Source organism: Nanorana parkeri, unplaced genomic scaffold (genome assembly GCF_000935625.1).
Source record: "Nanorana parkeri isolate BGI_ZX_2015 unplaced genomic scaffold, ASM93562v1 scaffold384, whole genome shotgun sequence".
In the NCBI taxonomy this organism is placed as follows: Eukaryota; Metazoa; Chordata; class Amphibia; order Anura; family Dicroglossidae; genus Nanorana; species Nanorana parkeri.
In genome coordinates, this window is record NW_017306652.1 from 1,134,286 (window position 1) to 1,157,296 (window position 23,011).

Here is a 23,011-nt window from a genome sequence, read left to right on the forward strand (position 1 = left end):
TGCACAAAGACACCATGCTTTGGAAAATCCCCCGGTCAGCAATGTACTTGGTGTTCTGTGAACATCTAATCCCAATGATATTCTTGGTCAGGGATTCTAAACTCCACCCATCTGAGTCTCTCCATCTACCTATTTAGAGCCTGTTCGCACCATCTCCAAACCAGAACATTTTTTATCTACACCAAAAACACTTACACAGTAAATTAGGCTAGTTCACACCATTGCTGCATTGCTATATTTTTTCTGCACTGGAATGCACAAAAGCACATGAAAATGCATGCAAATGCACCATAACGCACTGGAAACCCAAGATGAATTGATAACCAAAAAAACACTATGAGGGGAGTTTATATATATATAGTTTTATCAAAACTGGAGCAGACAGAATCTGGAGCAGCTGTGCATGGCAACCAATCAGCTTCTCTCTTTCATTTTCACAGCATAACTGAACAAACTGAAGGTAGAATCTGCTCCAGATTCACTCTGCCCCAATGTTGATATCCAGATCTGGTCTGAAGATGGTTTGACCAAGCCCTTAGTGTCACTTATTGGGGCATGAAAAATTAGCACCTGCAAAAAAACAGTCCATGTGGTATTTCCTTATGTATATTCTTTCAGATTAGAGAGATGCACCTTTTTTGCAGACACTCCAGTTTTTTTGAGTTTTGGCAATAATAAGAAAAATTAAACAGCAAGCAAAAATACATTTAGGGTTTGTTGACATTATATATTATTATTATATATTATATTATTTTTCTGCACTGGATCAATCGGCCGACCTGAAGCCACGTGAAGCCACCCGATGTACAGCTGATTTCAGCTGATATACGGCTGAAATCAGCCGTACCAGCCTGAAGTAAAAAGCCGAACAGCGTTCGGCTCACTTCACTTCAGGTCGGTCTTTAACTCGGCTGCCTACGGCAGCTTAGTGAATAGACCCCATAGTCCTCTTCAGGATCATGGGAGATTGGAGACCAAAAGCTTAGTATATAGCAGGCTATTTACTAAGAGCGCCACAGCCGGGACGGAATCTGTTGATACTGTCGAGATTCACTCAGCTGGCTGATTGACAACGGGCTCTGACAGCTGTGCCCGCCCCCCCTGTCCATTGCTCCAGTCCGCGCTGGAGGATCGTAGAGGGGAGAGGGAGAATCCCCTGACACTCACCGCTCTCTGCAGGGAGATGATCGGGAAGTGAGTGAGCGGCAGTATGTTTTCGCTCACTTCCCGATCTATAGAGTCGATGTGTGACAGTGTAATTGTCACACGTTGGCTCTAACTATGAGGAGTGATTTTCACTCACCTCATAGTTTTCCTTTAGGTCCCCGTCTGTCAGCTCCACTGCAGTGCATAGAAATGAATGGAGTGTTAGTTTGTGACATTTAAATAATTAACACAATAAATGAGTTTGTGTTCTGCTAAAATAAACCCTATATCTGTTTTTTAAGCGTCTAATTTGTTAATTTAGCGCTATATGTTTATTAATACAATAACTCACTGTGTTTCATTAAATAAATGTGAACAAAAGATATTTGTGAAATGAAAAGTGTGCCAAGTAGCCAATATCCCTTACAACATGCTCATGTATAAGCACAGGAAAACAATGAGTAACAATGTCCAAAGTTTGATGTGAATAGAACTAAAGTTCTCTTAATCAATTAAAAAAAAATCCAGATAACAGTGCAATCTCCACTTATGTTCAAAGGAAATTCCTCACTGAGGTGGGGTTTATCCATCTGATTTACATGAAAGAAACCAGATATACAAAATATACATTTCTAATGACCCATCTCCCTCCTTAGATGTATCAATTTATTAATTCTTAAAGTGATATAAAAGTCAAAACCTTTATAAGCCATTTAAAAAAGCTGATTAATTCACTAACAATGGATGCAGCTTCTTGACAGTTTTAGTTTCCTGCAGAATCAGCTGGCCCCCTGAGCACTGGCCCTGATATCCTTTTAGGATGGCTGCTTTCCCTTGCAGGGTCATATTGGGCCACCCTTGTGTGTGCTAGTAAGCTTTGTGTGTCTCCACATACACACAGGCACAGCAAGGCAAGCCACTCCCCTGCTCCCCCCTCCTCCTTTCCTCCTCCCTTCCCCATCCTAGCAGATGGACAGCTGCTGGAGACTGCTCTGTCTTTTGTGATCATGCACTGGACAGGAGGTTCAGGGATGCTGGCCTACAAGAGTTTGAGCCAGCTGTTTGCAAACATGATGACTGTAAGTCCTTGGGTGAAAATATAAAGAAATACTTTGCTGGCCAATATACAGTATATTTGTTTGGTATGGATTTATATTTGTAAAATTGTTTGAGAATTAATTACTACTTTAACTAATAAAAAAAAAGAGGAGATCAAATAAAGTATTGTGTATGAGTGGTCAGTGATACCTTTAAGGATAGAGCACTCAGAGGTGGCTCAGCAAAACGGTGTATTTGTGTGTTTATTTCATGTAAATCAGATGGATATTGACAGAAATGGGGAAATGAAACATGTATATCTATTATTGAAGTTTTAGAAAGTAAAAATATTTTTACTTTTATAATAGAAGTGTATATATGAGCACCCAGAATTTCTTCTAACATTATGCATACAATGATGGATGTGATACTGAAATGGATCTGAACCACAACTGGGTTCACACAAGATGTCTGCTTTATTCAGGGCGGTCTCTCTCCTTTATACACAGATAACAGGAGAGTGCTCGTCACACATATGCCCACCTCTGTTATTATACTATTGGGCAAACTAGAGGAACTGTTAGTTAAAGTCTCGTGTCTCTCGCTAATTGGTTAGGCAAAGATATCTTCTGCTTGTAGCGTCCTCCCTCGGCATTCCTCCGATGTGTCCTTGGCGCGCTCCCGAATACAGGATATCTCTCTTGGTTACGCATAGCAACGCTAAAAGCTGAGTAAGGAGAGTCACAAAGCTAGGAAGCAAATGAAACTAATTCAAAACAATTTAAAACATAGAAAAGGACATTTTCTTGATATGATCCATATTCCTTCACAGTCCTCCCTAAAATGGCTATTTCTATGTAGATAAATTTACCTGTCCCTTAACCTATCACCTGGTACACACCCCGGAACTCTTTTCTTAACATGTGTAGGGGCCGTCCGAGGGGCTAATCCACCTCTGGTCCCAACATGTTGGTAAAGCCTCGCATCTTCCAGATGATTCCAAAGTCATGTGCCACCCCAAAGGCATATCTGGAGTCTGTGTAGATGTTCGCTCTTTTCCCCTCTGCCAGTCTGCACGCAGCAGTGAGGGTTTGAAGTTCTGCTTCCTGGGCAGACATGGTAGGCGGCAGGGTATCCGCCCGTAGGATCTGATCCACGGTCGTCACTGAACAGCCTGTGTGGTACTTACCCAGATCGTCCACAAACATAGAAAAGGACATTTTCTTGATATGATCCATATTCCTTCACAATACTATGGAAGAATTAGCACTGACATTTAACCATTCAGTGACTTAGCTTCAGAAAATGTTTTAGTTTCTGGGGACCTGAGCAATTTTGCCATTTTTGCTATGTGTTTGTTTAACCATACTTTTCATCTCCCTCTGTTGTTGCACCTACACACATTATTTAAAATTTTTAAAGGACAAAATGGGCTTTCATTTGATGTGACATAAAGTATGCATTAAACATTCTTATTTGTTTATTTAAAAAAAAAAGAAAAAAAAACCCCACAAATTTTTCAGCATTTTGGCAACAATAATGTGTACATAAATAGTGTAGCTAACAGAAAGTAATTTATAATAAATTATTTGCCCTGATTTATAGGGTATATCATAAGTCTGGGATTTTACTTTATTTTGGGACTGAAATTCAATTTTAACTTGGAACTATTTTAGAATGTTGTATGTTTGTCTCCTATCTTTAGTAGCTTTCTCAGCACTATATTTTCTTATAATTGTTTTAATAAATGTATTTTTGTAAACGTTTTTCCTTTTTTTAAAAACATTTTGAGTGTCAGGAGCTACATTCCTTATAAGATTGTAATTTGTGAGTGATGGCAACTTTGGATATTTGTGTGTTCTGTATGTATTGTCTATGGTCACCACCTGTATCCCGGTTTAGAAAGTTTTTGGATCCGCGTGATAGATCACTGGTGTGCTGGTTGATTTTTGAGGACATGCGATGGACGGCAATACTTCACACATTTTCCAGGCTCCCTCATCACTGTATCCTCAAAACCTTAATCAAATGAGCTAAAGGATAGACAGTGAATAAATGTTAAACAGGTTTATAAATACATTTATCTTAGTTCCGTGTAGTGCATTTTTATAATGTATCTTTGATTTTGCAGATAGATGGAGGGCCAAATCCAGCTGAAGAAGACATATATCCAGCTAAAGGAAACATCACTTTTTCTGCTGGCAGATCTATCATGGTTTACAATTTGACAGTATTAGATGATCAGGTTAGTGACAAATCCTTTGAATCCCATGCAGCTACAGGCACCCAAAAATGTACAAAGATTTTATTAAAACCATTGCTACTTTTTGTCTGTTTTCTTAAGATTCCGGAAAATGATGAAAACTTTACTCTAAAACTTACAAATGTCTATGGAGGTGCGGAGATCAATGCCACAAGGGACACGCTTCAGTTGGCTATAAAGAAAAATGATAGCCCAGTGCGCTTTGTTCAGAGCTCATACATGGTGCCAGAGACAAATGATGTGGTTACAATTCCAGTCCTTCGAGGAAAGACTCTAACCGGCATGGTTGTTGGTTCTGATGACTCGGAAGTGTCGGTCACTTATAGGATTGTAACAGGAAACACAACATCTAGTGCTCAGCTTCAAAGTGATTTCCTTGATTGTCAACAAAACAATACCATTGTCTTTCCTCCACGAGTCCAAGAGATATCTCTGAAATTTCAAATCATTGATGATCAAAGCCCAGAAATAGCAGAGTCTTTTCAGATTGTGTTAATGGAAGATACCTTACAAGGTGATGCTGTATTACAACAGCCCAGTGTTGTCCATGTTACCATCGAACCTAATGATAAACCCTATGGAGTTTTATCTATTAATAGTGCCATTTTTGCTCAGATGCTGGTCATAGATGAAGATCAAGTATCAAGGTAAGGCTTGGTAAGGGTTTCAGAATAACTGAGAGATAAAATAAATTTCTGCTTCCAGGTAACTGTTTAGTTATTGTTGTGTGCTTTTAACAGTTGCACTCATAGGTGTGTAATTAAAGTGTGACTCCACTATGTAAGGATATGTATAGTAGGGCGAGGTGACTGCAGTATTTAACTCTCAGTCATATAAGTTGTAAAATCATAGAACAGCATTTTCTCTCTCTCTCTCTTATCTTTGCATCCTGCAGATACAACAGGAAATGAGAGGCATTCTCTCCAAAGTGAGGAAAATCCCCTCTTACACAGCTGTCACCAAAATAAGTCCCGCCGTTGCCAGATTCTCCCTCACCTCCTGTTCTGGCAACAGTTCAAATATTCTGACTCCAATTGCTGTATTAGTGATTTATCCCTTGCTGAGACCTCTATGTCTGGGCTGTATAAGCAGATATAATCACTGCCGACAATACCTTTTCGTCCATGTAGAGCTTTATTGCGTGCAGCAGGTTACAGCAGACAGCAGAATACAGCAGATGAATGAACAGGCAGTAGGGATGTTCAGATACCAAGTACAATACTCGGTGCAAGTACAAGTACAAGTATGGATACTTTTCCAGCTCCAGGACTAGACTAGAGAAAAATTCAAAAGTTAGGAGGCAGCTGTCATTTTTGAGGAGCATACGGAGCTCCTGGGATTTGTACATCCCCATTTTAATGCATTATTTTATTTATTTGCATTTTTTTATAAATATATATAAGTGATGCACCAATACCATTTTTTCAAGTACAAGTACTGATACTTGTCCAAGTACTCACAGATTGAAGTACTGATACATTTTTGTTTATTGTCATGTGACAAAAACAATACAGACTAATGATGTCAGAACAGTGTTGGAGAGCCAGGTCCCAGCTGCAACTTTTGCAACCCTGGTAGTTCTCGTGAAAATGTCAAGTATCTGCACTGGTATCTGAACTGGTATCTGGACATCCATAACAGACAGTATTTGAAGGCCAAGGATGATAATGTTTCCAAACTAGCATATACATGTGGTCCTGCTATAGGCAGCCATGACACTAACTGACTAGTTGGAGAAGAATGCAAATGGAATGGAAATGATTACCTTATCAGGGGTTTGCACCTAACCTCTCAGGATCTGCGCACCACAACAAATTTGTTTAGTTGGAGAAGAAGGGCAGTACATTACACACAAGGGGAGATAATTCAGAAAAACATGGTGCACTAACCAAAATGCCCACAAGATGACAGTGTATTAAACAGCTACTAATGTCACTGAGCAAATGGCTTAAGGAAAATTAACTATGTGATTCTCATTTCACATTAATATGAATTTTAACTATGGCTGTGCATTGTTTTTTAATTTTTACAACTGTGTAACAGCACGCCAAAGGTTTGAATTTTCTCTCACTTTCTTTAATAATAAATACAACTCATTTTTTGTCCCTTGTGTTGCTGATATAAACCTACATGCCGATCTCTTCCTTAATATATGTTCTGTGCTTCTCTATGGGGTCTATTCACAAAGCTGCCGAGGGCAGCCGAGTGAATGACCGATCAGAAGTGAAGTGAGCCGAACACTGTTCGGCTATTCACTTCAGGAGACCCGCAGACATCTATAGGAAATATCCATCCAGCTGTCGAAAAGACTCCCCGAATGCCCCATGAATTTAAACTAGTGTGTTGCACTCAACTTACCAACTTTGCTGGGCCACACCACTTTTTCTATTACAGTCTTACTATAAATATATAATTATAGTTTACACATGAAATGAAAACACTTTTGATTTGAATTAAACCCATTGGTGTATATTTAGCACCACTCCAAAGATGATTACATTTTTGGTTAAATAAAATGCTTAATTTAGTATAGTTTGCCTGATTAAATCAATAACAAAGGCAGTTGTCATTATACTAATGATTGCTCTATGCCCCCTGGTAAAGAAATGCCATTTCTTGGTGACCAACGGTTTATACAGTGCCCAGTATTTATTTGGCCAATGCTGTATACAGTGCCCAGTATTTACAAGGCCAACCGTGTGTACAGCACCCAATGTGGTATGGCCAACACTGCATACAAAGCCCAGTATTTTATTGTTAATTAGACAGTCCTTCCCTTAAAGCAAAACCTAGCCATACTCTAGGGAGGGCAGAAAACTAGCAACCTTATTTATGAAATTATTGTGTAGTATTATTATTGTGTAGTAAGCTACAGCAGCCAATCAGAATGTATTTTACCATTGTCTGACTTGGAAGGTAGATGGTTTTTCTGCACTTTATGTTGTATAAGGACTTAAGCGCTAACATATTCTCTCAACTCTGGTGGATTTCTGAATGACTGGCAGGATAATCACTTTCAATGCTATATTTAACATTCCAAAAGGTAACAAATAAGAGACATTCATTGTTAGGATTTACATACACTTTAGTTGCCTGTCCAGCACTGAAAGGTGCTCTGGACATTTCAGTGCAGTAATCTGAGAAAATAGACCGTATACTGCATATTTTTAATGATATAAATTGTGCAACTGAAATAAGTATTTGTCTTTACTGGTTAGATATGAAGGAATAACCATTGTGAGGAATGGAGGAACACACGGAAATGTCTCAGTGAGCTGGATCATTAAACGTAACAGCAACGATTCCTCCCGTGTCACTGCTGATATCAGGCCAGACTCCGGAGTGCTTCGATTCCCCCAGGGGGATATGGTGGCAGCAATTCCCCTTACAGTGGTTGCAGATGATGAGCCTGAAGAGGCTGAAGTTTTTCTTTTACAGATTTTAACAAATACTGTACAAGGTGGAGCTGAAGTTGGCACGCCCACAGAGGTTTGTTTTTCACCTTTTATTCCAAAACTCTTCAATATTCTAAACTGAAGGAAGTGGATAATATGTCAAACTGATTGCAAGGAGTAGATTGAAGTTAGTAGGTAAGATGTCACAAAGGTTGAGAAAACAGTTGGCTACATACAGCAGAGCCATGTCTATCTGTTCAGGCAGCACCAGCATTTGAGGAGAATGTAGGATAAAATTACTCAGTGTGGTTGATTTATTAAAGGCAAATAAGCTGTTCAGTTTTCAAAGAGAATTGTCACTTTTCAAGGGAATTTACCCTTGGCTTAGTGAATGTGGGGGATAGGGATGTCCCTAGCCTATTCGGTGCCTGAGGCGGGGGTGGGTGTGTGGGTGGCTGCTGGTGGTGCACATTTCTATTATTGCACAAGAAATAATAGAAAGATTTTAAAAATTCAGGTGTAACAGGCAGTATTTTAGAAAATGTAATGGTTTTTACCTTAGAAAATAGTGGGTTTAATGAAAGTTGCCTGAAGATCTGCTTTAAGATAGAACTTAAAGGAGAACTATGTGGTAAGTGTTTTTCCCCACAGTTTTCCTCAGGGTCACGGGAGGACATAAACTAGCGTCCTCCCATGACCCAAAGCTCAGTGTACCGCGAGCTACTGCTCGCAGTATACTGAGACGCCGCAGCCAGGGCAGATCCCAACATTACTGTCGAGATCCACCCAGCTGCGTGATTGACAGCCGGCTCTGCCTATCTAGGGGCAGAGCCAGCTGTACACGCCCCCTCTACCATTCGTTCCTTCAGCCAGTGCTGGAGGATCGGAGTGGGGAGGGAGAATCCCTGCAGTGAGCCGTGAGTGACAGTCACAGCTCTCTGCAGGGGCATGACAGTATGTGTTCGCTCACTTCCCGATCTATTGAGCCGATGTGTGACAGTTTCATTGTCACACGTCGGCTCAAACTATGAGGTTGAGTGAAAATCAATCACCTCATAGTTCTCCTTTAAAGTGACACTAAATTCAGAAGTTAAATCTAAAAATGCACTTAAGTACCTTAACAATTAACAAAAATATAACTTATTTGTGTATCACTCTGCTGTAAATCCTCAAATGTATCTCTGAATTAATGCTGACACTGTATTTCCTTCAGGAGGGTGGCTCCTTCCCTTCCCCATGGTCCCTGTGTGTGTTGTAAAGCATGTCACTTTACAAATTAGTAAACTAAACATGTGAGATTGTAGTCCACCACGGGAGCGAGCTTGGAGCGGTGACTACTTTACAACACACACAGGAAACATGTGGAACAAAAGTAGCCACCCTTCAGAAGGAAGGACAGCGTCACATAAATTCAGATATGATTTGAGGATCTACAACCGAGCGATGCACAAAAAAGATACATTTTTGTTAATAGTTGGGGTACTTGCAAGCATTTTTAAGATTTAATTCCTGAGATTGGTGTCACTTTAAGATGGATTGCAATGATTTTATTTTGTTTTTTTTTGGGTAGTATCATGTAATCTTTGCATGAGCCAGCCTCACCGTACAATATTTGTGTTGCAGCTTGTGTTCTACATTCAAGACAGTGATGATGTATATGGGTTAATTCAATTTCATGCTATAGAAAAGCAGAAAATTGTGAGCACTCGGCAAGGGCGATATCTGACCTTGAGTTTTGTAAGGCAAGGTGGAACCAAAGGAGACGTGAAATTGATTTATACCACAATGTATATCCCAGCTGGTCCAGTGGATCCTGAAAGAGCTAAAGAAGGAGTTCTCAATGTGTCATTGAATAACAGCGTTACATTTCTGGAAAATAATTCACTTATTACTGTGAATCTGTCTATAAGGAATGACGCCTTTCTTCAAAATGGAGCTCATTTTTATGTGCAGGTACAGTGCTGTGATACATTCTGATCTTTCTCTTTCATTGTAAACTTGTTACTTGCTTGTCAATCAAAAACACAGACCCTAAAGTTAGATAACAGCCATATCTACCTCTTTTTGTTATTTAACCTAAAGGTTTTAACTAAACATATTTGAAAGAACAGATATAAATTACATCAAATAGTATCTGTAGCCTATTTGCAGGTCCACTAGTGCTAAAAATAATGTGCCATGCTTACAGCTAAAACTAATATTTTTATAACAATTGGCCTTTGTACTAGAATTGGAGGAAGCCCTATTATACTGTTCCTGTGGACAGCATAGTTTTGCTGGCCCTTTAGTTTTAGCTCCATTGCTTACTCAGGTTTTAAACACAGAAGTACTTTATCAAGATTGTAAATGCAAATGTAAATGTATTTGTAAAAGTGAAAAGAGAAAAATCTGTTATTAAAATGCAGCAATAAAATGTATAACTTGATTAATGGAAAGAAAGTGACGTCATTTAAGATATAGGTCTTGAAGCATCAAGCTGCAGTAACACTTATGGCATGTTAAAGTGGCATCTCAGATACTAATATTATGTCATAATATTGCTTGAGTGACTGCATTTACAGCTTGATGAAGCAAACCCATTAGGAAGTGAATCAAAGTGCTTAGTATGTTTATAGGATCTGAGGGGCGTATCTTTTTGCAGTGCTTGGCTGACTTTGTTGATAGTTGTGGAGGTAAATATCTGACCTAGGACGCACTTATAATTATAAGCTGAGTTTTTTTTAGAGTTTAATTGTTGTTTAGTATAATGTTTATTTAGTAGGATACTAAGGTACTTATATCAGATTTCAGTTGCACTTTCCTTTTTTTGGCAAGATTAGAGAATGTTTTTATGTCTGTAGGGTAGAGATAACCAAATTGGATCACCACCATTAGGCTGTTAGTCAAGTTGAATGTTTTAATTTTGTTTTCAGGGGCTCTTTCATGCAGTAGAGCATGAGTGTGCATATGTAAGTAAGTATAAGATGGGGAAAGGTTTTGCTGGCCAGATTTTTCCTAATATCCGGCAGCCATTTAATGTCTTTGGCCAACTTAAACATTCAAGTTGATCCACAAGTAATAGAAAAATGTACAACAAGAACTCACCAACAATGAACACAAAGCACTTTGTCTAAGACAAAAAGCGTTTACAGAAAGTCTTCCCCTTATGAAAAGGAAACACATTTGCTGATGAAAGAGCAGGTTGGCATCTTTTGGGTAATTGTTGATGTGTGATTCTTCTGGTAGGTGACTGGCTGCATTCCCAGAAAGGCCTTACTTTAACTTGTACAGAGAAAAGTGGTCCTTTACTTATATTAGAAGTCTTCTTTATCCACCAGCCTTCCCTGCTTCGACAAATGAGCCAAAAAATCAATGTACAGGGGAAAAAAGCAGCCAAAGTATTAACAAGCAAAGGCAGTTTTTTGTTGTACTACATAGCTTAGTACAAGAGATTTTGAAAAACGTCCAATATATTTTACTGCAAACAAAAGGCAACATAGAATGAGCCACTGTTCATTCCAAGGATGCATGATATAACATCTTAAATACTCCCTTGAAGGTAAAATCCTCAAAATACTGTAGTGAAATTATAAGTGGATTATAGTAACTAAAGTACACTAAACCTGTCTGGTTTTTTTTTTAAACTAGCAATTCAGTGATAATTGAGCAATCTTTTTTTACTTTAATGCTGGATTCACAATGTTCCAAGTGCATGCAGAATTCATCATAATGCACAAATGTAGGTGTTAATGGGCCCATAGAGCATCCCTCTATCTTTCACATTAAACTACAGCACATACAGTAGATGTGAACCAGCTTCACAGAGAACAATGGGATTTCCACTTAACATGCATTTTGTGCAGCAAAATACAATAGTTTTGTGTGAAAGTGTGAAAAAGCCTTTAATGATTGACCTTCATCAGATTAAGGAATATTGCAGAGTGCAGTAGACATTCAATGAGAGCGGGGTACAAAGGGCTCTCATTGAAGCACAACTGTAGTGTCTCATCTTCCTCAAAGCTGCTGCATACAGCAACAACATGCAAAAGTAAGGATTGCATGCATGGTGATATCCTACATACAGGTAGAACCAAAGGCAGTGCATAATTGTTGAGCAGGAATAGAGTCAGACAGGCTGCAGGTCAGGACAGGTGGCAGGCAAATGTGGTCAGGTAATATCCTAAAGATCAGAGCAGGAGGCAGGCATAAGCAGAATCAAATGGAAGTCTATGTCAATACCAAAAAGAAATACAAGCATCTAAAATCATGAAGTAACCAGATGAGTAGTAACTTAAGGTGCCCATACACATTACGATTATCGGAAGGTTCAATCAGCGGTACTTAATAAAAAACACCTGGACGACTTGCGGTAATTGACCGCAATTATTTTCGTTTGCGCATGCGTAGTGTTAATCGTACGACTTTTGACGGACGGAAACGCCCCCAACAATGCGAACATCGTACGATCGACCAAAGTTTTCAAACATGATTGACCGTCAAAAGTCGTATGATTGTACAGTACTATCAGTCGGGCACTCTATTGACATGTTACGATTGTTGTACGAAAAGTCGATCGCATACGATTATCGTACAATAATCGTAAGGTGTATGGGCACCTTAAAGGTGGCCATACATTTTACAACCATCGCAAGACCTCAGTCTTGTGATGGTTGTAAAGTAATTTAAAAAACGTACGATCTGCCCCGATCTGGCTGTATAGCACACCCGCTGCCAGAAAGAAAAGGTAGATTTGCCCTGCCTCTCAATAGTGCAGCCCAACAGCTATAGCAATTGAGGGCAGGCCCGGCGCTACCGCAAGGCAAGTCAGGCTTACGGCGCTGCAGGGTGAGGGCGGAAAAAACAGGGCATTTTGACAAGTACTTGTACTTGTCAAAATGCCCCGATGTTTGCGCTATGTTTTTTTTTTTCACTTACCTTCGGTGCGGGAGAGCAGCGGGGAGTCAGCGCTGGTCCAGTGGGAGGAGCTCCAGGTGGGGTCCTAATTTAGCTGGCCGGAGACTGCCTGAGGATCCCGACGCGCGCGGCACCGCAGGGGGTCGGGGAGGGGGGCGCAAAAATGCACCTTGCCTGTGTAGGCACGAATCCTAGCACCGCCCCTGATTGAGGGAATAAGGATGTGGTGCTTTGGTGCACTAGAAATGTGATGATTTGGTGCACAAAACTTTACTGCACATGTAGTGACATGCTGCAAACAAGAGGCAGCTTTTCCTGTGTCAGACAAGCTGTTGACCCAGAAAATGAAAAATAAACAGTCCTAGCAAAATTAAAAAATTATCTCTCCCACAAAAACCCTAAAACACTAAACCACCAAAGCACTGCAAGGAGGGCTGAGTTGCTAATATTAACTGAAGCTAACAAAAAGGTAGTCATAGAAAGTACTATTGGGTTTGTGCAGTGTGAACATGGGGGTTCACAATAATATGTAGCCCACCACATTGCAGTTCACAGCAATGTAGCATAATATAGCACTGTGTGTAGCACTGTAGTGCACAATATAGCACTGTGTATAGCACTGTAGTGCACAATATAGCACTGTATAGCATAACTATGTCTCCCTAATCACACAATGTCAGCTTTCCCTTTCAATTCAACACACACCGACAAATGCCTGCTGGGAAAACTGCATTTTTATATTAAGGGGGCTAGCACATAACAGAGCCCATATTATTGACCATTCTAAACCACCTGATTTAAATTTCGAGGCCAGGGAATGCATTATTTAGTACTGGGTGCTATGGCGGCAAATGGTTGCATTAGTGTCTGCTGACAGGTTGGGTTGACCCAAACCTGAAGTTAATCCCTAGTAAATACATAGACAATGTAAAAATCCCCTATTCACAGATTACAAGATATGCATTCTATGGACATCTTTGAGACTTAATCTGCCTAATAATCCAGTGATTGGCACTTTATAGGTCAGTTTACCAAGAAGTAATATTTACACTCTCTAAACATCAAAGCAGCATTTCCTATTGTACTTGGTGAACTCTGATTTGAAAGGAGGGCTCGTGATGTGAAGGGAGGCTACTGATGCAAAGGGTGACTCTGATTTAAAGAGGGGAAATGTTTTTTGCATGGAGTCCCCCTTAAAATCTATGACATTCCAGACTGGGGTGCCTCGAGATTTTGCATACTTTTAAAGGGTGCCCTGACTAAAAAATCTTGAGAAACGCTGCATTAAAGTATGTACATTCATTAAAAGTAAACTAACCACTCTCCCTAGCCCTCCTGAGGTATGTTATGCTATATACCTTCCACCCCAGCTGCTTACCTCCCTTGGAAAGACAGCTGTGGCTTGCCCAGAGCAACAGCTTTGTGTACAATCTCTGACTACAGTCCTCTTTAATGCTTAGCAGATGGTCCTACACAAGTCAAGAAAGCTCCATGGGCAGACACAACCATCACTCAAGGGGATTTCCATTTAGGAAAACTGGCTTAGTGTACTTTAAAATAAATTTCAATTGTCTTCTAAAAATCCAACAGGCAGTGTAGAATCCCCTGGTTTTCTCTCCTGGCCAACCTGGAACCTTGCACAAAGAGCTGGTTTGGCTGATAGCTTCGGTTAGTCGAACCAAAGGGCTGCTGTACAGGCTATTTACTAAGGTGGCCGAGTGTCTCAGCCGAGCGGCTCAGCCAAGCCGAAGGCATATGCTTCGGCTCGACTGAAGTGACAGCCAAAACGGGGCGAACAGCTGGCCGAGTGCCTTGCAAATGACAGCTGGGAGTTGTAGTGACAGATCAGTGTCCTCAAATGGCCTGTGGATGCTGAACTATCATTAAACAATGACAACTGGGGGGATTGATTGACCACAGTGACAGCTAGCTCCGCCCAACTGTTTCCTACTGGGCTGCACCTGCTAAAATTTTCTAGCAGGTCCCGGCCAATGAATAACAACTGGGCAGAGCTGGCCATGAAGTCACGGCCGGCTCCGCCCAGTTGTCATTTTTTTAATCTTTATTTTTTTTAGATTTAACATTTATTTACATTTATAAAATCTTTTATTCAACTTTTTTTTCCCCATTGATTTCTTATTCATCTTGGTACTACGATACTGAGCAGAATAGCCAAGCTAAATGCTGCTCAGTGGCATTTGGCTATTCAATCACTGCCATTCGGCACCTATGTGAATATGGGCAAACGGCAGCGAGTGAGCTGCCGGAGATTTGGCTCGGCCGATCAAGATGGTGGATCTGCTAAGTCAAAGTCCTTCTGCACTTCAGCTCAGTGCAGCCGAAGGCAGCCGATGTACGGCTGATTTCAGCCCATGTACAGCTGAAATCAGCCGTACTAAGCCATAGTGAATAGCCGAACGTTGTTTGGTTCACTTCACTACAGCTCGGTTATTCACTCGGCTGCCTCTGGCAGCTGAGTGGATAATTCTCTAAGTCCTTAAAGGTTTTATCACACCATTCAGTGGTTTAACTCTTCAGCGTCTACTTAAAGAGTGAAAATTCAGTTGAGGATGGACTGACCATTTCAGATTAGTAGTGTACTTAAAAACAAAGTTAAGACTTTATCTGCAGGAAACAAATCTGTTTCTTCAGATTTTAATGCACAGTTTTGCTGAATCCAATAGACTGGAAAAAAATAAAACATAAAATGCTATGTAATGCCATGTACCAACATTTGGGCACTCCTCCAGACAATTTACTAGTGTTTTATATTGTACACTATATAAACGTAAAAGACTTGTCAGGCTGCAATCTGAGTGCAGGCAAGGCAGTTCCAGAATATAATAAATTCCTTTGAACCTCTCAAGGTGTTGGGTTTACTGCCAATAGCCATGGTGTTCTCTAATCAGCAAAGTAAGAATCTAAAAATATAGACAACTGACTCTTATAAACCAGTGGAAGGCTATAATAAATATAGAAAACTGCCTCTTATAAACCAGTGGAAGGCTATAATAAATATAGACAACTGCCTCTTACAAACCAGTGGAAGGCTATAATAAATATAGACAACTGCTTCTTACAAGTCAGTTGAATGCTATAAAAAATATAGACATCTGACACTTAGACACCATTGGCTATAAAAAGATATTTCAATGTTTTCCAAATTGTACTATCCAAAATTTCATTAGGAAATGTAAGTCAATGGAAAATAGATGAAGCCTAGACAAGATCTCAAAGAGCAAGAAAATACTCACATAGACCATAGTGTAGATTGGTCTTCACAAAGTTCAATGTTTAAAGAATGCAATACAACACTTAAAAGGAAAAGTTAGAAGCATTTTGCATCCAAGGGCTGTGGTCTTACAAAACTAAAATTAACTTTTGCTATAATCCCCAAAAGTACTTTTGGTGAAAAAAAACACACATAATAGAACACCTTGACAACTCTAAAATTCAGAGATGAATATTTTATGCTTTGAGATTAGGGGTCTATTCACGAAGCAGCCGAAGGATCTAGCCGTAGCTTCGGCTGATCCTCCTGCTAGCTTCGGCCCCAGGACCCCTTCGGTTCAGTAGAACCAAAGTGCTGCTGTATGGGCTATTCCCTATAGCCCGTACAGCTCCCGAAGTCGGCCGACAGCCTGCTTCTGACAGCTGGGCGGAGCCAGCCGTGATCTCACGGCTGGCTCCGGCCACTTGCAGAGAGATCAGCGTCCCTGGTTACCAGCTAACCAGGGACAATGATCTCCAGACAGCCCAACTCTCCCGGGCGCTCCGGGAGTCTCCCGGCCGCCCAGGAGAGAAACACTGCTTTTTCTTTTTTCTGACATGGAGCCGTTGGCTGTCACCAGAATAAAAAAAAAATTCACCATAGGAATGCATTGCTAGATTCCTATTGGCTATTTCAATTTGCAATAGCCAATAGCAAACGAGCTATTGCACCCGCCCACTGCTGCTGTCAATCAGCAGAGGGGACCTGCAGTTCTCCATCAGGTCCCCACTAATTTTTTTTACGGCAGCAGAACCGCCGGCCAATAGAAAACAGTTGGGCGGAGCTAGCTGTCACTGCTAGCTCCGCACAATCGTTTTCTATTTATTTTTTTGTACTTTTTAAACTATTTTTCTGTTCTGCTCGGTACCACAGAGGGACCGAGCAGAACAGCCGAGCCGAATGCCGCTCAGCGGCATTCGGCTATTCACTCACTGCTGTTCGGCATCTATAAGAATAGACCGAACAGCAGCGAGTAGCCTGCCGGAGGTTCGGCTTAGCCGATCCAGGTGTTGGATATCCTTCTGCACTTCGGGTCAGCCGAACATGCTGAGCATGTTCGGCGGACCTGAAGCCACCCGATGTACGACTGATTTCAGCCGATATACGGCTGAAATAAGCCATACCAGCCTGAAGTGAATAGCCGAACAGCGTTCGGCTCACTTAGCTTCAGGTCGGTCGTTCACACGGCTGCCTATGGCAGCTTAGTGAATAGACCCCTATGTATCAGCCAATGGAACAGAAAGTTCTTTGTAAGTAAAGAAAAGAATGGATTCTACTAACTATATCAACAAAGTGTGGAACTTAAAATCAGTATAGAATTATTATTACAGTTGGTATAGAAACTGAACCTGAAAAGAGATATTTTAACAAGAGGATGATCCATGACACATCTCAAAACTTATCTTAACAAAAAAAAAAAAGACTGGGACTGTGGAATGTTTTTCATAGTTCCCAGACCACAGTGAAAATCTGCAGATTTTGTATACATACAAGATTCTTGTTTGCATGAAAAACAGAGAATATTTCTGAACTAGAATCATCAACTAAGGAAGCGTAGGAAAATGTCCTCAAACAAGGCCTGAAAGATTGGTTAAAAGCACTTTCTGTGGTGGTGGAGAAATTGGTGGAGAAAAGATTTACCCAGAAAGGGCGTAAGGGCTTCTTTTCAGTAAGAGTGGTTACATTTTGGAACTCTCTGCCACAAGCAGTGGTAGCAGCAGAGAATCTTTAATCATTCAAAAGTCATTTAGATATGGTCCACAGAGACCGTAACATACAGGGGTACAGGTACTGTTAAAAACTAGACCACACAGGGACTCATATACACACATGCTCGCAGAACACACACAGACACACAAAGGTTGAACTTGATGGACCTGTGTCTTTATTCAACCTAAAAAACTATGCAACTATGTATGTGCACCTGGATTCGATTTGCTCATTGTTCATTGAACACTTGAAAAATGATTAAACCCTGAAAAAAGTCTGTTCAGCGCTAAGCAGATCATTAATGCATAAAGGGCAACAATAAAAATACACAATTCATGTTTGTGTTATGGGGGTGTCGTGATTAATGATGGATCTACATTGCTGGATGGATTTACACCATGGGCCTTTTTTTACGGTTCTTTTTTTGAGTGGGTCCCCCTGAGAAATCCATACCAGATGCCTATCAAGCATAAGGGTCTGGTATGAATTTTGGCAGAACCCCAGGTCATTTTTTTTATTGTTTTTTTTTTCCTGCAGGACATGTGCACGACATGTGGCAGAAATGGAGGGGCACACACACAAAAAAAAATCTGGGGTCCAACTCAAAATCCATACATGACCCTTATCCTAGATAGGAACTAGTATGGATTTTTAAGAGGAGGCCCAACACAAAAAGGAAAGGAAGCAGCAGCAAGAATGCACCCCCCCCCCTCCCTTTAAACCTTACCAGGCCACAAGCCCTCAACATGGTTTGAGGGACGTTGACAAATATTCATGTAAGACTATATCATAGTATCAGAGACAGTACATAAAATACAATATCTAGGTATACACATCTCACTTACCTTGAAGAGCAATTGAAAATTTGACAGAAAAGTTATGTGTACTTTTCATTTTATAATGACTACATTGAATTCTGTATCAAGTGAACTTTTTTCATATTTCAGCTTAAGTCCTGTGAGTTACTGAGACCCATTCCCTTAGTGCCACCGATAAGTCCCCGACTCGGCTCTCTGCAGAATGTGACATTGCAAGTTACTTCAGACATTGCTAATGGAGAAATTGGTTTCACGAATAATCGCCCAATCGTTGTGTCGGAGCCTGAGAATGTTTCTTCTGAGGTGGTGAGCAAATGTTATGTATGTTATGTCTATTTCAATTTGAAGATGAAAATCAAGCATGCAGTGGCCTGCAATTCATTCATAATAGTAAATGAACAGTAAGCTAAGAATGGTGTGGGAACTTAGTGCTCACTGTACCTCCCCCCACAGGAACATCCATATTTTAGGCTTCAGCCTGGGGGTGATGCTACAGCCAGCCATAACATAATAAAGAAGTGCTTTTATTCCGTAATGGGGCCACTGAAAAACATCAGAAAGGGACCAAGTGCTATATGCATTTGGTCCCCTAGCAGATAAAGGAGACTTCTCCTTTAAAGAGAAGTTACCACAGATGAAACCATAACTCTAAAAATATTGCTGACTGTCCTGGCTGCTTCATATGACTACCAAAGCAGCTTTTTGATAAATGTATGAGTTACATTTGGGAAAAAAAGGAATCTTTCAATACATTTTAAACTGTGTCATAAAATTTTACAGCAGCGCATTGGGGCGTCTGTCTGTCATCTTACTCTTGAAAGGAATTAGGAGTAAATCAAGAACAGGGTGGCTCAAACAAGCAAAATTCCATGTTAAAGAACAGTCAAGTAAAGTCATTAGCTGTGGTTAGAAATGTAGGTCGTTGGGGCCATCATGTTTTCTGCCTTGAGGAAGGGACCCTGCGCGGCCCCGAAACTTCGGTTTCTTTGAATTTTATGACGCTTTTGTCCAATAAAGGGACATATTTTGCTTTAATCATTGAGTGCTGGTGATTTCCTGCTTGTTCTGTGGTTAGAAAATGATGCAGGCTGCACAAATAAGACATTGAAAAGTATTCATGAACTAACACTGTTTTGTGTATGGGAATGTGCTAAAATATCTCATAATCAATGATGGGTCACACAACAGTTAATACGCTTCCATGGCATGTTTCAAATCTCCAGAAGACACAGGTAGCAAATCTCCAAAGCTAGGCCATGAGGGCTTGGGCATCAAGCAATATCCGCTGTTTCTTTTTTCTGTATTCTGACAGAGGCCCCCAGCTCTGTGCAGGGACAAGATCATGAACTGAGCAATCAGCGGTATGTGTTTGCTTAGTTCTCAAGCAATATAGCCGACATGTGACAGCTGCAGTGTCACACATCAGCTCTATCTACTTGGATGAGTGTATTTCACTCATCCCATGTTTCTCCTTTAATACATGTTTTCCCATTTGCCTTTCTAATCTTTATTACTCATGTTCTTTCAGGTGTCAATAGCTCTTCATCGTGATGGAACTGGAGAAGATGCAATTGTGTACTGGAGTCTAAAGCCTTCTGGCTCCAATGCAAATGACATCACGTTTGATGACTTAAGTCCTTTTAATGGTTCTGTGATCTTTCTTTCTGGACAAAGCGACACAGTAATAAATATTACAATTAAAGCTGATGACATACCTGAACTTAATGAAACTGTCATCATATCTTTGGACAGGTATGTTTTTTTTTAGGAAGTAACATTAGCTATTAAATGTTCCATTTACACATATGTATTAAACATTTTTGTACATTCCCCCTTATATTCCAAACTTCAAAGCAATATGTGGTCAAGCAAGCATAGGTATAGTAGTAGTGTTAACTAAAGTATAAGAACTGATAGTAATGCATGTACTCAAACTGAGTGGTACACGGCAAAGACTTGGTATCCAAAAGTAGAATTAGATGAAACTCCTTGAGCAGGACATTTTTCATTGACAGTTGCTCCCTTGATCCAATGCCATCACTAAAGAGAAAATATTCTCATGATTATAAAAGGTATCCACTACTAGAGGGAACATGGCATTATGAAACATGAACACAAAGCAGAATGAGTGTAGGAGCGGATATTTAAAGTGACACTAAACTCAGGAGTTAAATCTTAAAAATGCATTCAAGTACCTTAATCCTTAACAAAAATGTATCTTATTTGTGTATCACTCAGCTGTAGATCTGGAGGAAGGCTACTTTTGTTCCCCATGGTCCCTGTGTGTGTTGTAAAGCAGCCACCGATCTAAGCTCACTCCCATGATGGACTATAATCTCCCTATTTAGTTTACTAATTTGTATTTAAATTATAGTCCATCACGGGAGTGATCTTGGAGTGGTGGGTACTTTACAACACACACAGGGACCTCCAAAAGGACAGGGTCAGCATGAATTCAGAGATAATGTGAGGATCTACAACTGAGTGATACACAAATAAGATACATTTGTGTTAATAGTTAGGGTACTTAAATGCATTTTTAAGATTTAACTCCTGAGTTTAGTGTCACTTTAACCCCTTCGTGACGGGAGACGTACACTGTAGGTCCCGCCATTAAGTGCCAAAATGACTGCAATTGAAGGGAGTGAGACACTTTTTAGTTTTAGGCTGAGAAGTACAGAAACATTTCTAAAATTCTAGGAATGTGAGTTTTTTTTCCAAATAAAAGACAAATAAATGAATGTATATAGCTGTTCTATTTTTCTAAAAAAATACTACAAATCAAAACTGGGGAAAAAGTGTTTTCTTAACTTTTTTTCCTCTTTTTCTTATATTTTATTTGTCCTAAGTGAGGAGTTAGGTAAACATAGGTGATATAAATATATAGACCTATCTGTCCTCTAAAAAAACAATATATAATATGTGTGGGTGCACTTTGTAAGAAAGTATATTGCTGACGTGGAAGAATCACACAGCATGTCAAAAGTGTGTCAGTCATTTACGAACAGAAACTAAAAACAAGCTCAGTCATGAAAGGGTTAAGCAGCAATATTATCAGATGTAGGTAAACCTTAGTTTGTTTGTACTTGAGGCCCATAAAGGCATGTTCTACTTTTATCTGACAAAGGTCATGTTGATGGTAAAACAACTACAATTTCTAAAACACTGCTTTTTCACCATCCCTGTCTGAGAAAAATATTATTTAGGCAATAAAGGATGTCTCACAATTTTAAGATGTGCCAGTATTTGCAGATAAAAAATGCAATGTGATTAGTTAGCTTGAATCTTCTAACTCACATGTTTTGGTAAGTATAAAATACACAATGTTCAGAGGCCTAACCGTAAAATCTAGGAACCAGCAAGTAGTAATGGGGCAACTAAAATGTCAGCAGTGGAAAAAGGATCACAATAGCTAGGCAATCACTACGCTCTTTTAAACACAATAGCTACCTAAGATTTGACTAACTGAAACGTAAGACTTTGACTGACCTGCCTCTTTTCGTATTACTAATGTTCTGTATGTATATACAGTATATAAGTAAGTGGCAAAACTTCTACACAAAATATAATTCTACACTTAAGTCAGTTGAAACATTTCATTCATTTTAGTTCTGCGAGGCATTGAATTATAAGGAGATAGGATGGCTTTTTGAGTATTGTTATTCCAAACTCATTCAATATTTCAAGCCTGGTATGTATTTTATTAATGTCCTTGTTAATTATATACCAAATGCCTTAGCATGGAAAATGAGATAAACGTATGGTCAATTAATTGCCTCAGTCGTATTCATTAGTTTTCTAGTGATGTCTTCAAAACTAAGTAGGACATTAGCATGGTGAATGTCTTTTTAATTTGTGCTTATTGGTGGGGTGTTAACATGGTTTACCAAAACTGTCAACACTGGTTTTCATATTCCCTTCCCTTATCTCCATTACTGTCCGATACATTACAGTCTAAAATCATTGGTATATCAGTTGTTATTTCCTTCTATTCTCTCAGTTTGTGTTTTTGGTCATAATAATACAGACAGAGCTGGGATTTATCGCCAATAACATGTCTCAGCTTCCAGTTGTCCAGTTTACCTTTGTATTACAGCTTGTGAACTTTTTTTGCATTGGTGTGGCGTCACAGGTAACCTTTGCATTGGTGCATAAGACAATTTTCTATTGTTCTACAAATGACTCCTGTCTTCATATATATTCTAGATTAAGGCGTTCTTAGTGTTAAAGTGAGTGTAGCAATCCTGCAGGCTTCACACGTTTTCTTCTTCTGTCTGGCATGTAGTTTGCCTGTCATGAATTTGAACCATGAGCATTAAAGTTTCCATAGCAAAAGCTTTGGGGTCTATTCACGCAGCTATTCACGGCCGATCCTTCGGCTAGCTTCGGCCCCAGGACCCCTTCGGTTCAGTAGAACCGAAGGGGTGCTGTACGGGCTATTCACAATAGCCCGTACAGCTCCCGATCATGGCCGAGC

At 39.9% G+C, this 23,011-nt stretch overlaps 1 protein-coding gene across 1 annotated transcript in view; it reads left to right on the plus strand.

Annotated features, from left to right (window-relative positions):
• ADGRV1 (adhesion G protein-coupled receptor V1) overlaps positions 1–23,011 on the plus strand; it is a gene marked incomplete at its 3' end in the record, with an annotated part of 181,443 nt that overhangs the window by 8,266 nt on the left and 150,166 nt on the right. The window contains exons 5-10 of the mRNA XM_018559232.1: positions 4,316–4,429; positions 4,529–5,094; positions 7,666–7,936; positions 9,466–9,795; positions 18,664–18,840; positions 20,063–20,286. Of these exons, the coding sequence (XP_018414734.1) occupies positions 4,316–4,429; positions 4,529–5,094; positions 7,666–7,936; positions 9,466–9,795; positions 18,664–18,840; positions 20,063–20,286 (1,682 nt within the window). The remainder of the gene's footprint in view (positions 1–4,315; positions 4,430–4,528; positions 5,095–7,665; positions 7,937–9,465; positions 9,796–18,663; positions 18,841–20,062; positions 20,287–23,011) is intronic.